Source organism: Cynocephalus volans, chromosome 16 (genome assembly GCF_027409185.1).
Source record: "Cynocephalus volans isolate mCynVol1 chromosome 16, mCynVol1.pri, whole genome shotgun sequence".
In the NCBI taxonomy this organism is placed as follows: domain Eukaryota; kingdom Metazoa; phylum Chordata; class Mammalia; order Dermoptera; family Cynocephalidae; genus Cynocephalus; species Cynocephalus volans.
In genome coordinates this window covers 40996413-41011159 of record NC_084475.1, presented here as the reverse complement: position 1 = coordinate 41011159, position 14747 = coordinate 40996413, and the positions used below count along the sequence as shown (strand labels likewise).

At 34.0% G+C, this 14747-nt stretch overlaps 1 protein-coding gene across 2 annotated transcripts in view; it reads left to right on the top strand.

The window, feature by feature from the left end:
- Positions 1-14747, top strand: part of SMC5 (structural maintenance of chromosomes 5) — a 103485-nt gene that overhangs the window by 41225 nt on the left and 47513 nt on the right. For both annotated transcript variants that reach the window (XM_063081016.1, XM_063081015.1), the window contains exons 9-10: positions 9399-9654; positions 11509-11663. In XM_063081016.1, coding sequence (XP_062937086.1) covers positions 9399-9654; positions 11509-11663 — 411 coding nt within the window. The remainder of the gene's footprint in view (positions 1-9398; positions 9655-11508; positions 11664-14747) is intronic.

The window sequence follows — 14747 nt, the reverse complement described above, 5'->3', positions numbered from 1 at the left end:
AGGATATAAATTTTTTTTTGGTATCATTTGGCTACATCTCACATGTATTGACGTGTTTTTATTTTATTTTTTTCAGTTTAAGATTTTTATCATTTTCATTTTAATGTTTTCATTTATTTAACGTTACTTAGGAGTTCTTATTGTTTTAATTTCTGTAGATACAGAATTTTTAAGCTTTTTTTTATGTAGAGTTTTAGTTATACTGCTTTATGGTCAATAAATGTGGCCTTTATGACTTTTTTGCAATTTTTTGAGGCATCTTTTAGACTTTTATTGTATATTTGGTTTTTGTACGTGTACTACATATATTTGAAAATAATGTGCATTCTGTCTTTTGGTGTGGAGATGCACATATACACACATACATATATGTTAAACAAGATTACTATAATTATATTACTCAAATGCTGTACTTTATTTTTTACCTCTTTGATATATATGTTTTTAAAGTGTCAGTATCTCCTGTGAGTATAGATTTGTCTATTTTTCATTGTAATTGTATTAGTTTTTGCTTCTTGTATTTTAAAGCTTTGTTATTTTTCTGCATCATTTTTTGATTTATTTCATCTGCTATAAGTAAACATATACTGTGTTTTGTTGTGAAATTTTTTTCAATTTGGTGTGAAACTTTTGAAAAAAGAGTATAAATAATTTACATTTACTATTATATTTTCTACTTACAATGTTTTTTGTTTGATTTCTCCTGCTCCCTTTTCTAGTTTCTGTTGCTGTTTAAAAAGTTTTCTTATCCCATTTGTTATTCTGTAGTTTGAAAGTTACATATTCTAGGCCTACTATGAAAATTTAACATTTTTCTAACAAAAATTAATCTGTATTTTATACTTCCACCTAATTAAGATAAAAAGCTTATTAGCAAGCTTTTATTGCCTCTTCCTCCACTCCCATGTTAATATCATCAGAAATTTGACTTGTTAGTTATTTAAAATGTTACTTTTTACTGTCAGTATTTATTTATATTTAATAATATGTTTTATTGGTTTATTTGATCATGTTGCTTCTCATGTCACAGTTCTGGCTTCCTCTTTGAGTAGATAAGGATTTTTTTTTTCTTGCTGGATTTTATCTTCTATAGGTCTCTGAGAGGCTTTTTGGGTGGTGAACTTTCTGAGTCTTTGTATGTCAGAAAATGCCTGTTTTTGCGCTGTGAAATATATTAGGCTGGGTAGTGAATTCTAAGTTACAAATTGTTTTTTCTCAACACTTTGACAGTCTTGCCTCAATGTCTCCTTGGGTTCAGTATTATTCCTGAGAAGTAACAGATATGAGAAGTAGGCAGAGACCATATTAGATCAAACATTGTAGAAAAAAGAAATTGAATTTGATTCTCCATGTAGTGAGAATCCATGAGAAGGCTTTGGAAGTTTTTCAGCCAGGCAGAAATAGTATTTATTTTTCAAAAGCTCTTTGGAATGCCTTATGGCAAATGGACCATATGGGGCGAGAATAAAAGCAGGAAGGTCATTTAGGAGGCTATTACAGTAGTCCAGGCAAAAGATATAATGGTGGCTTAAACTGGGATGGTAGCAGTTAATATATGAATTTAGGAAACTGAAACAACAAAACTTGTTGAGGGAGTAGATACAAGGATTGAATTAGGAAGAATCAAGATCATATTTAACTTTTTGACTTTGCAGTTAATGGATAGTGATGCCTTTTACTGAAGTGAGCATTGCTAGGAGAGAGGAAATAGAGTCCCATTTTGACTGTATATCCTTTTTCTTTAGATCTATTTGTGTCTTTGGCTCTAAAATGTATCTCTTGTAAACAGTCTATAGGTAGATAATAGTTTTTAATCTATTCTGACAATCTCTGCCTTTTATTGGAGTATTTAATGGATTTACTTTAATGTAGTTACTGACAAGGAAGGATTTACATGTGCCATTTTGCTAATTCGTTTTCTATGTGTATTATGTCTTTTTTGTTCCTCTATTCTTCCATTATTGCTTTTTTTTATGTTAATAGATATTTTCTGTTGTTAATTTTAATCCCTTTGTTTCTTTTTTTTTTTGATTGGTAAGGGGATCACAACCATCAGCAAGGTGCTGTCAGCACCACGCTCAGCCAGTGAGTGCACCAGCATCCCTATATAGGATCCGAACCTGCAGCCTCGGCGCTCCCAGTGCTGCACTCTCCCGAGTGAGCCACAGGGCCGGCCCCTCCCCTTGTTTCTTTTACTATATATTTTTTGTCCGGTTTTCTTGTCACTGTAAGCTTTCAATTAATTGATTAATTCAGTATTAATTTATAGTAATCTAGTTCAGATTTAATACCAACTTAATTTCAGTGGTATACAAAACTTTGCTCCTGTGTAGCTCCATTCCATTCTCCCTGCAAATTACAGTTTTAATTATTATAAGCCCATCAACGTAGTTTTATACTTACTTCATTATACAGTTTCATTTTTGTAACAATGCTTTGCCTTTCTGACACCAGCTGGGTGTCCTCCAATTCAGTTCAGTTCAGTTCAGTTAGGGCAGACCTTACAAGTTAAGGGCTCAATACTCTAAGACTGCCCTCACTTTAGATGCCCATCATAAGTCTTAGATCTCTAGCTACCATAATTCTGAATTGGCTACAACTTCAGGGATTCCAACAACCCCCACTTCAGGTTCAATGATGTGCTAGAACATGTCACAGAACTCAGGAAAGTGCTATAGTGAGTGATTACCAGTTTATTAGAAAGGATACAACTGAGGAACAGAGAGATGCATAGGACAAGTATGGGTTGTGGGATAGTGCAAAGTTTCCATTCCCTCTCTGGGCATGCCACCTTCCCAGCATTCACCAACAAGAAGCTCCCCAACCTTGTTCAAGAGATTTTTATCAAAGTTTCATTACATAGGCACGATTGATTAAATCATTGGCCATTGGTGATTTTGCTCAATCTACAGCCTTTCTCCCTTCCTTGAGGCCAGTGGGTAGGGCTGAAAGTTCCACCCTCCTCCAGTGGTTAGTTCCTTAGATAACCAGCCCGCATCCTGAAGCTCTCTGTATGGACCCTGCCAAGAGTTACCTCATTAAAGTCAGGTGTCTTTTCATTTCAGCCTGAAAAACTACCTTTAGTGTTTCTTGAGGGCAGGTCTACTAGCGGCAGATTCTCTCTGTTTTTGTTTATCTGGGACTAATCTTAAATTCTTCTTTGTTTTTGAAGGATAGTTTTGCTGGATATAGGATTTTTGGTTTTCCTTCAGCACTTTGATTATGACATTTCACTGCCTTCTGGCCTCCATGGCTTCTGATGAGAAGTCGGCTGTTAATCTTACCGAGGATCTTGTACATGATGAGTCACTTTTTTCTTACTTTTAAAGTTTCTCTTTGTCTTTGATTTCTAATAGTTAACTATGATATTTCTAGATGAGAATCTCCTTGAATTTATCCTGCTTGGAAAATACTGAGCTTCTTAGAAGCAGATTAATGTTTTTTTTTTTTTTATCAAAGTTGGGAAGTTTGGGGCCATTATTTCTTTAAGAATTCTTTCTGCCTCTTTTTTTCTCTTCTCTCCTTCTGAGACTCCTGTTATGCATATTTTCATATGTGTGATGATGTCCCACAGATCTCAGAGATTCTGTTCATTGTTCTTCATTCTTTGTTCTTTCTGTTCATCAGATTGGATAATTTCCATTGACCTGTCTTCAAGTTCACTTATTCTTTGTTCTGCCTGTTCAGATCTGCTGTCGAGCCTTTCTGGTGAATCTTTCACGTCTGTTACTATGCTTTTCAATTCCACAATTTCTAGTTTGCTCTTTTTTATCATTTCTGTGTCTTTATTGGTATTCTCTATTCAGTGAGACATTGTTCTCTTACTTTGCTTTGGTTCTTTAGACATGATTTCCGTTTGTTCACTGAACATATTTAAAGTAGCTGGACTTCCTCAGGGATTTCTATTGATCTGTTGATTGCTTTTTATTTTTATGTGTATTGGCCATACTTTGTTGTATCTTTGAAGGTGTTATAATTTTTTGTTGGAACTGGAAAGTTTAAAAAACATAATGTGGCAGCTCTCAGTCCTCCTTCCCTCCCCAAGGCTTCATTTTGTTGCTGTTTGTTTAGTGACCTTCCTAATTCTGTAAAGTCTATATTCTTTGTGGTAAGCGGCTGCTGAAGTCACTGCTTAGTTTAGTGGACAGCTAATGACTGGACAGATATTTCCTTAAATATGTGGAAACAGTATGTCTCCCAGTCTTTGATGAGGGTCTCTGTGTGCATTTTGGGTCATATCTTCAACACCCGGTGGGGTAGTGTTCTTATTTTTAGCTGAGATTCAATCACTTTTCTTGAATAAATGCCTCACCAATTATTGAAAATTTTGATTAATTTTCAGTTCTAGTTTTTAACTGTCTCACCCTTCACTTCCTATTTGCACAGAGCTTCAAGATGAAACAGAATTAGGGGCTTAGGGCCCTTTCAGGTCCTTCTGGAGCATGCGCACAATCGGCATGTACACAGTCTTACTCGTGTATGTGGCCCTCTAGATTCCTAGGAGCTTCCAAAACCTCAAATAGACATCTCATTCTCCAGCTTTTCCTTTTAATATTTTTGGTTAGCTTATTGTTTGTTGTATCTGTTATCCCACCTCAGGCAGGTGCAATGTTAAACAATTGCCACTGATTGTTTTTGACAAATGTGTCCAGTGAAAAGTTTGTTTGCACTGGGTAAGTTTTGCACTGGGTAAGCTGTGAGTTGGGTCAGATAAAGACAAGCCTCACAAGTGAGGTTTTCTAGGAAACTGCCAGACATATCAGATAACAATAATTCTCTGAGAATGATAATTTAGAAGAGCTCTCATATCTCTCCAGTGGCTCTTGGGCTGTTGGTTTTCAAGACTCCCATGGAAATGGGGAGAGGGGTTCAGGAATAGGGCATATTCCAAATGTCATAAAGCTTGCTGTCTTTACTAAGATTCAGTTATTATTATTTTTTTAATAAGCATTTCCCAGATTGTTGAAAGCATTTGGTAACTCCAGAGTTCTGAAAAAGTTAACTTTGACAGTTTTTGCCAATGTTCTCATTGCTTTTATGGAGGAGAGGATTTTCTGAGTTTCTTACTTCACTGTCCCTGATGACATCCAAATCTTTTCTAGATCTACAGAAAAATGTTGCTGGGATTTTTATAGGGATCCCATTAAACCTTTGGGGAAAATTGAAATCTTTACTATGTTGAGTCCTCTGATCTATGAACATGGCATGTTTCCATTTATTTAGATCTTTGATTTCTTTCATCAGCATTGTGTAGTTTTCAACATACGAGTTCTCTGTTTTGTTAGATTTAGACCTCAGTCTGTCTTTTCCTTTTTCTCTTTTTTTAAATTTTGATAGATTCCTTGGAATTTTTCTACATAGAAAATCATGTCTTCTACACATAGGGACAGCTTTATTTCTTCCTTTCTGATTTAGTTTCCTTTCCTTACTTTATTCCACTGTCAAGAACTTCCAGTACTATGTTGAATGAGTGGTGAGCACAGACATCCTGACCTTGTTCCTGATCTTAGGAGGAAAGCTTTCAGTTTTTCACCATTGGCTGTAGCTTTAAACATGCTCTTTATCAGATTCAGGAAGTTTCTATACATATTTCTATATTTCTGAGAATTTTTATCATGAACGGGTGTTCAATTTTGTTAAATGCTTTTCTGCATCTATTGATTTGATCATATATATATTTTTTGCCTGTTAATACAATGGATTATATTGATTTTTGAATGTCAAATCAACCTTGCATCTCTGAAATAAACCCCACTTGGTTGTGGTGTATAAGTGTATAATTCTTTTTACATACTGCTTAATTCTGTTTGCCAACATTTTGTAAAAGGATTTTTGCATCTGTATTCATAAGGGATACAGTTTTGTTTTACAGTTTTGTTTTTGTACTGTCTGTCTGCTTTTAGTATTAGGATAATAACTAACTTGATAAAAGGAATTGAGAAGTCATCCCTCCTTTTCTATTTCTGGAAGAGATTATATAGAATTGGTGTTAATTTAGACATTTTGTATAGTTCTCAAACGGAACTCTCTGGGCCTAGGCATTTCTTTTGGGGGGAATTTTAAAATTATGAATTAAATTTCCTTAAAAGTTATAGGGCTGTTCAAATAATCTATTTCATATTTGATTAGTTGTGGTAGTTTGTGGGGGTTTTGTTTGTTTGTTTGTTTGTTTGTTTTTGAGCAAGTGGTCCATTTTGTCTAAGTTTCCAGATTTATGTGGGCATAAATTCTTTTATCCTTTGATATCTCTAGAGTCTGTAGTGATACCCTTCTTTTGTTCCTGATATTGGAAATTTGTGTTTCCTCTGTCTTTTTTTTTTGTTTCTTTTTGGTCAGTCTGGCTAGAGGTTTGTCAATTTTAGTCTTTTTAGGGAACCAGATCTTTGTTTCCTTGATTTTCTCTATTTTTTTGTTTTCAGTTTCATTGATGTCTTCTATTCCTATCTTTATTATTTTCGTTATTCTGCTTAATGTGGGTATAGTTTGCTCTTTTTTCTCCAAAGGTTCTTGAGGTGGAAGCTTAGATTATTGATTTGAGAGTTTTCCTCTTCTCTTGTGTATGCACTTACTGCTATAAATTTTCCTCTCATAACTGCTTTAGCTGTGCCTCACAAATTTTGATTTATTTTTATTTTCCTTCAGTGTGGTATATTTTTCATTTTTCTTGAGATTACATTTTGTTTACCCATTCACCTATTAATGGATATTTATGTTGTTTCTTGCTTTGTGCTATTACCAGTAAAGTTTCCATGAGTATTTTTATACAGCTTTTTATATGGACATATGCTTTCATTTCTCTTGGACAATTTCTCTGTAGTAAAATATCATAGATGTACATTCAACTTTTTAAGGCATTAACGAACTGCTTTCCAAATTGATTGTTGGTAATTTTTTTAAATTGTAATTTATAAACGTTGACGTGATGGCTGAGAATTTTTTTAAAAATGGTTCTCTATCATAAATAATTTGAGAAGCACCACTCTGGAGTGTCCTTGAAGGGGTTAGATTTAGGTGGCTACAGAGAGTCATATTGTACAAAATATAGCAGATTGAATACAGTTGTAGGTAGAGTGATGGATTTGAAAGCAGGAAAAGGAGGGAGTACTCTGATTTTAATTATTCTGTTAACAGACCATGAGGCAAGCTCTTTAGCCGAGTGAGTAGAGAGAGGGCAGCAATAAAGGACTGAGGAAGGAGGAAAGGTATGAACTCATCTGAGAATGAGAGCACACTTTATTAAAGAAGAGTAATACATTTGTCTGGCAATTTTGAGTGCCTTAAGTTTTGTGGCCATAAATTTAAAGTGAGACCAGGTTTTTAAGAGTTTTCCCCATTAGTTCAGTTGCTTAGATATAGACAGATAGAAGGCATATAGTTAGGTTTAATTAGGACCAGGCATTTTCCTGGCTGATGTGACATAGGAATGGAGGGTCAAGGGGTCTTTGCAAGGGAGTGGTTATAGTGCTGGGTTGTGGAACTTCATCTGTTTAAAGAAAGAAATGAAGGGAATGATGGATTGTGAAAAGATAGTAGGGTCAGTGGATTGCAGGACCGTGTGGGGTCAAAGGATAATTAGAATAGGACTACCAGAGTGAGTAAAATGGAAGGAAAGGAAATGGTGATCAAAGAGTAGGATTGTGGTAATAAAGTTTTCAGGGGTGGTGTGATTTTTGGTGATGTACATGATCACCCTCCTCAGCCACTTTCTTCTCTTCCAGTACGAAAAATGGCTGGGGAGGGGTTAGGGAAAGAAACAGTTGAAGTTGAAGAAGTAAAGGAACACAGAGGCCAAAGAGTTAGATTGATATTCTGTATGTATGTTGAAATCACATGGTGACATGCATAGTGATGGAGATGGAGAGACAATGAATCAGATGCCAAAGTCATCAGTGAATGAATGGGGTGGGGAGAATTTTGAGGGAGGTAGTTAACATAGCAACAAGGATAATCAGTGGCAATGTCTGATCCCATGGTCTTCAAAGGAACTGAAGTGGGCCTCTGGTAAAGGAGGAAGGAGTATAGTGGGGACTAATGAGGACATCCTCCCCACGCCTCGGTCCTGAAATAATGGGTTATGGCAGGAAAAGTTCATCAATTGAGAGTTGAGAGGGCTCTAGGGAGAAGTGACTTACAGGAATAGCCAAGTTTTATTTAGAACAAGAGGAAGGAACATTCCAAGAAATTGAAGATATACTCGTAGAGCAGTATGGGGATAGTATACTAGTGAAGATGTTTGATCTAAGAGGTTTAGACTTAGTGTGCCTTAGCTAAACATGGATATTAGTCATGATAGGAAATGTGATTAGTCATAGTAATTTCTTGGATGAAGGTGGCAAATGAATTAAACTGTGGTATCTCCATATAACAAGACATCATGCAGGTGTTAAAATTTTATTTTGCAAGGACTTGGGGATAATGGGAAACTGCTCTCAATACATTTTTAGTGATGCCATTTAGTAAAAAATATATGTTCTGAAGACATAAGGAGGCATTAAAATATAGAAGTTTAAGGACATTAAATTTATAGGGGATTTTTATTTGTTATAAGTCTCTGTATTTTCCACGTTTTCTATAATGAATATATTATAACTTTTATAATGGGAAAGGGGAGGGAATAAATGTGACTTGGAAATACGGCCAGCTAATAAACAGATTATGTGATATGTTAGTCTTACCTATTTTAGTACAGAATTCTCGTAAAAAATAAATTGGGTATATAAGTGTGTATTTGTTTCTGCCTGTGTGTGTATGTGTTAAAGAAAATTTTAACTCTGTTTTAGATAGACTATGGTTTTGATCAAAGTTCACTGACATATCTGGTAGCAACTTATGTATTTGGCTTTTAAAAAGTAATTTACCCTGAACATAAATCAAGAAATCTAAGCACATATTGATTGATAATTAAAGTCTCACAATATTAGTCTGAAGTGTTGGTAGAAGATCATTTTGTTAGAAAAAAAATAGTTCATTTCAGTTTAAAATTAATAGAGTGACATAATCTTTATTATCATTTCTATTATTTGTTGAAACTGTCATATATTATACCACATGGCTTTTAATTTCAGTCTTACAGTATGTAGTTTGTATTTACTTTCCATAAATATTTAGAAATCAGTTTGACTTTATATTTTGTTTATTCAACAAATATTTAATGAGTGCTTATTATATGCTAAGCACTACTAGGTATTTGGGATATACTAGTGAACAAATAAAACAAAGATACAGATAGTCTGGTAGAACTGGTAATCTACTAGCCTAATTCTAGCCGTATGTCTTTTAGTGAGTAAAACACCCATGTTCTTTAGATTGTTCGCATTTTTATAACTATATTATTGCAGAAGTCTTATAAACCAAGAGAAAAAAGAATCTCAAGTACTAACCTACTTCTATTTTATTAGATTGAAGAACTTCAGCAAGCTTTAACAGTAAAACAAAATGAAGAGCATGACCGACAGAAAAGGATAAGTAATACTCGCAAAATGATAGAGGATTTGCAAAATGAACTAAAGACCACAGAAAACTGTGAGAATCTTCAGCCCCAGATTGATGCTATTACAAATGATCTGAGACGAATTCAAGATGAAAAGGAATTATGTGAAGGCGAGATAATTGATAAGCAAAGAGAGAGGGAGACTCTAGAGAAGGAGAAAAAGAGTAAGTTGTTTTCTTAAATTAGGATGAAGAAATGTTTATAAAATGGGTATATGTTTCTGTTGATGGGCTTTCTGTTTCTCCTGATAATCATTTCTTTAAAATGTAAGTCTCCTTATTGAGGAAGCTCAGCTCAGTTTTCCCAACTTTTTGCCTTAGTTACCTATGATTTGCCATAGGCTGACCATTGTCTTATGTTAAATTACAACAATTGAAGCTGGCTGGTTAGCTCAGTTGGTTAGAGTACACCAATGTCACAGGTTTGGATCCCCATACTGGCCAGCTGCCAAGAAGGTTACAGCAGTTGATTTAATTCTCTATAAATGCTTCGCTTTTGTTTTCTTTGCAGAGTCACTCAGTATTATTTAGATCAAACTAAGCTCTTTATTCTGGCCTTCATAAGCTTCCAAAAGGTTATGCTCCTCAAAACCTCTCTAACTTCATCTTTGCTTTGCTTTCCTGTAGACCATGGGGATAGATCTGTAACAGTATTCAGACAGAGGATATCTTATATTCTGTCTGGTCAATAAATATGACTAAGATCAGTAAAAAAAGAAACCATTTTTATTTGTTTATCTAAGTACTTAATTTTGTATGGTTAAAAAAAAAAAGTAGTAGAAGAGGATGGCAGAACCCCTTTCCCACCTCCAGACCCACTCTAATAACTAAACACTTTACCTCTTTTAGCAGTTTTTTTTCCTAATAGTCCTTCATATGTATTCATCATATTATTTTAGTATTGCTTGATTAATCAGTTTTACACATTATCTTTTGATATGTATTTACTCTAGATTTGAGTTTATAACACTTTCCTCCCTGTTATAATTTCTTAAATGGGATTATTCTATTAATAATAATTTTTATTGTTATAAGTAATGTAGTCATTTTTGTGTCATTTTACAATTGTCAATATTATTTGAATGCACACTTGGTAAGCTAAAAATACTAATTTCATCCTTACTTTTTACTTTTCTCCCTCCTCACATTCTAATTCTCTCATCTGTACTCTGGTTTTTATATTTTCAAGGCTGAAAACATTTGTATTTTATTGAGAATCATAATTAGTTTTATGTACTCTATTTATGGGTTAACTCTAAAAGTTTAGAAATACTAAGTATTGTTTATTACAACGATGAAACTTGTTCACAGCCAGGCAAGTAGTGCATTGTGATTAAATTTTCTTTTTTGATAGCTTTTTAAAAGGTTTTAATTTACCTTTTTTAAAAAACACCATTTGCTTTTGCCTCTTCTTAAATTGAAGGAAAAAAACCTATCCTATCAGTCATTCTCTTGAATTCTGAAGCTTTCCATCCTGCTCCCTCCCTCTAAACTGGTTGTTCTCAAGGCCTCCTGTGTGGTTGTCATCTGGGATTTCTCACCTTTTCTGTGTTGGATAAACCTATTCCTGAATTCCATGTTTTCCTTTTATGTTATTCCCTTATTTTGTTAGAGAATATCTTCAGTTAATCTCCTAAAAAGAGATACTTGAGAATTTCTGAGTCCGCATCCCTGAAAATATGAATATCTTTATTTCATTAGCCCCTTTTCTCGATTTCGTTGTATATACAATTCTAGGTTGAAAATAATTTTTCTCTCAGAATTTTGAAGGCCTGTTGCCATTGTCTTCTGATAGGAAATCTAGTGTTTTTTTATTTTCAATAGTGTCAAGATCATCTGTTAGCCCAGGTGTTTGGAAATTTTAGAATTTGTCCAGACCAGGCTTTTCTACTATTCAGAATACTTGCTGAATGGTGTTTGTAACCTTTAGATCTAGGACATTTTTTTGTATTATTAATAGATTATTTCTGTAATTAAGTTTATAGAGAAATAAAACTTTGTTTTGTTTTCCAATTTTAGGTGTACATGATCATATTGTACGTTTTGACAGTCTTATGAATCAAAAGGAAGATAAGTTGAGACAGAGATACCGTGACACATATGATGCTGTTTTATGGCTAAGAAATAATAGAGACAAATTTAAGCAAAGGGTCTTTGAGCCCATAATGCTCACGGTAAGAAATGTTGTTGTTCTTGGTAGCATTTGTTAGTTTTTATTGCAATTGGTGTATATTGTCGTTTTTACACCCTGGTTTTCCGTTATCAGACTTGTGGCATCTGTCATACTGCCAAATCCGTACATGAGCTTTTTAAAAGCCCTTGATCAGTAAGGGTCATAATTATCATAAAACCTGTGAATTTTTTTCTAGAAAGAGATATGAAACTGGCAGTTTATTGACCAAGTGTCATGTATATATTAGCTTGGTTAGCTAGTTTCTTCTGGCACTTGATATTCTTAGGTTATAGCAAGCATTAAATTAAAACCTGCTAAAGTAGAAAACTACTATAAATGTGTTGATAAGGATAAGCAAGAAAATTGCCTGCTACGGTAAAAGGGCATTCTGAGAATTTTTAGAATAAAGTCAATAGTTTATTGACATCATAAAGTATTCGATAGCTCTTATTGATGATCATGGGTCATCAGTAATAGGTTAAGCTATATTCAGTAAATCACTTAATGAAATATGGCCATGGATTTAGATTTACTAGGATGATTTCCATCTAAACTATTTAAAATAGTAAGTTTGGCCATGTAAAGGGATGAAAAAGTGAAAAACCATATTCTTTAGTAATATTACATTCCATATAGGTGTATATTATAAATTTAAAACTTATCCCCAAATGACTTAAGGATTATTTTTGCTAGATAATTTTTCTTTTTTAGAAAAGAATTCACTGTACATCCTTGCAAGATTCATGAAAAGTTTTATTTTCTGTAAGTCATATTAATGTTATACTATATTAAAATTCATTTTAGATAGTTTTTAATCTTTTATTAGATCTTATATTAGCAAAATTAAATGCATAATGTATTCTCTTCTTGCTCAGGCATGTATTATTAGAACATTTCTGTCAGATCAAGAAGAAAATTTCTATCTTGATTCATCTGATAAGGATTGAAAGAAAATATAAGAAAAAATACTGTTACTCTTAGTATAAGTTATAATGCGAGTATAATTGTCAACAGATTTTTATTAAAATGCCAACCTCAGAGTACTACCTAAGAACTTTATTTTAGACGTCATCCTCTTGTCATTTGATATCCTAATAGTAGCCTATCACCAAGTCAGATTACTAGCTGGCATATATTTACATTTTAAATTACATTTGAGATAAAGAGATATACTCTGCTTTTTTACTGTTCTTAGAATAGTCCCTCACATTTCCTATCACCTCCCTTCACTCACAGACTTAAAGACAAGTCCCTTCCCACACAGACTTATCTAACCCTTCAAGGTCTGGTTGAAATGTTAACACCTCTGTGGGCAATTTAGCAATATGCAGATTTAAACCTTAGTCATATAACTTGACAATTAGCAGTCTGTTTCTATGATTTATTTTTTTAACATTCCAATCTGGAATTGGAGAAGTGTGCAAAGTTGTATTTACAGATACACTCCTCACAGTAGTGCTTTATAATAGCAGCATGATGGGGCAAAAGAACAAAATTTACAGACACTGATTGGTTTAGTAAATTACTCTATATCGTTACAATGGAATACTACGCAGCCATTAAAAATGTGGCTATAGGGCCGGCCCCGTGGCTCACTCGGCAGAGTGTGGCACTGATAGCGCTGAGGCTGCGGGTTGGGATGGCCGGTGCACTCACTGGCTGAACGTGCTGCAGACCACACCGTGCCAAGGGTTGCAATCCCCTTACTGGTCAGGAAAAAAAAAAATGCTATAGGTCTCTGTTTACTAACATAAAAAGACATTTATGATATTTTAATGAATTATAAAACAGATCACAGAATAGGATACATAGAAAAATTTTATTTAAAAAACTGTAAAACAGGAGCCTGCTATCAACCACCAAGATCATCTTGGAGTGTCATGTCTCCTTATCCATATCTTACTACTTTGTGAAGTTCTTTGAAGAACTTTGGCAAATATTTTTTTCACTGATCTCATGAGGAGAGGGAGCATCCTAAGAAATTGGAAGCTGCAGAACCAACAAGGTGGCTAAATCTTCCTTCAGGATATCGGGAAACCAGACCATGAATGCAATGGAGTATGTGTTACATTTGGAAAAAAGTGTGAATCAGTCACTACGGGAACCACACAAAATTAGCCAGTGTACAAAATGAATCCTGCTTGTGTGAGTTCCTTGAGATGAATTGCCTGAATGAGCAGGTGAAATCCATTAAAGAATTGAATAGCCATGTAACCAATTTATACTAGATAGGGGCCCTGGAATCTGACATGGCAGAATGTTTCTGATAAATATGCCCTGGGAGAAAGTGGTAAAGAGAGCTAAGTCCTAGGCTGGCTTATCCATAGCTATTTTAAAAATGGGAGGACTTCCTGTGATCATTATTGGGGTTACTTTTACTCTTTCTGAAAGTTGTAGTCAACACTCATATTTTCTTTCATTTGTGGCATTCCTTCAAATAAAGTAAGTTAGTACCAAAAAAAATTGTGAAACAGTAGACACTAAATGATTGTAGTGTTTATGTCTGGGCAATTGTATTTCATGTTATTTTAATTTTTTGTTTGCTTGTACATCAGTTTTCCCACTTTTTATATACTGATTGATATTCTATAATTTGAAATAGAGAGATAATATTGGCCAACATTTATGTGACAGGCACTATATTATTTTTTTAATTGTAGAAGGGTACTTCAGAAAGTTTGTGGAAAAATAGAATTAAAAGATAATATGAATCTTTCCATCAACTTTTTGAAGTACCCTTGTATCATCTCATTTAATCCACATTTAGGCCTATGAGGTATACAAGGGTATTTCACAAAGTTTGTGGAAAGATTCATATTATCTTTTCTATTTTTCCACTAACTTTCTGAAGTACGCTTGTATACGTATACTACATCCATCTTACAGGTGAAGTAACTAAAGCTTTCTGAGTCTTATGTAGTACTTGATCAAGATCACACAGGATTTGAAGGGATAGCTGTCTGATCCCAGAGCGCTAGCTCTTAACTAGAATGCTTCATGATATATTATAGTACACAAATAAAATACTTCCTCTTTCTTTTTTCTTTCTTTTTTTTTTTTTTAAGATTCCACATATGAGTGAGGT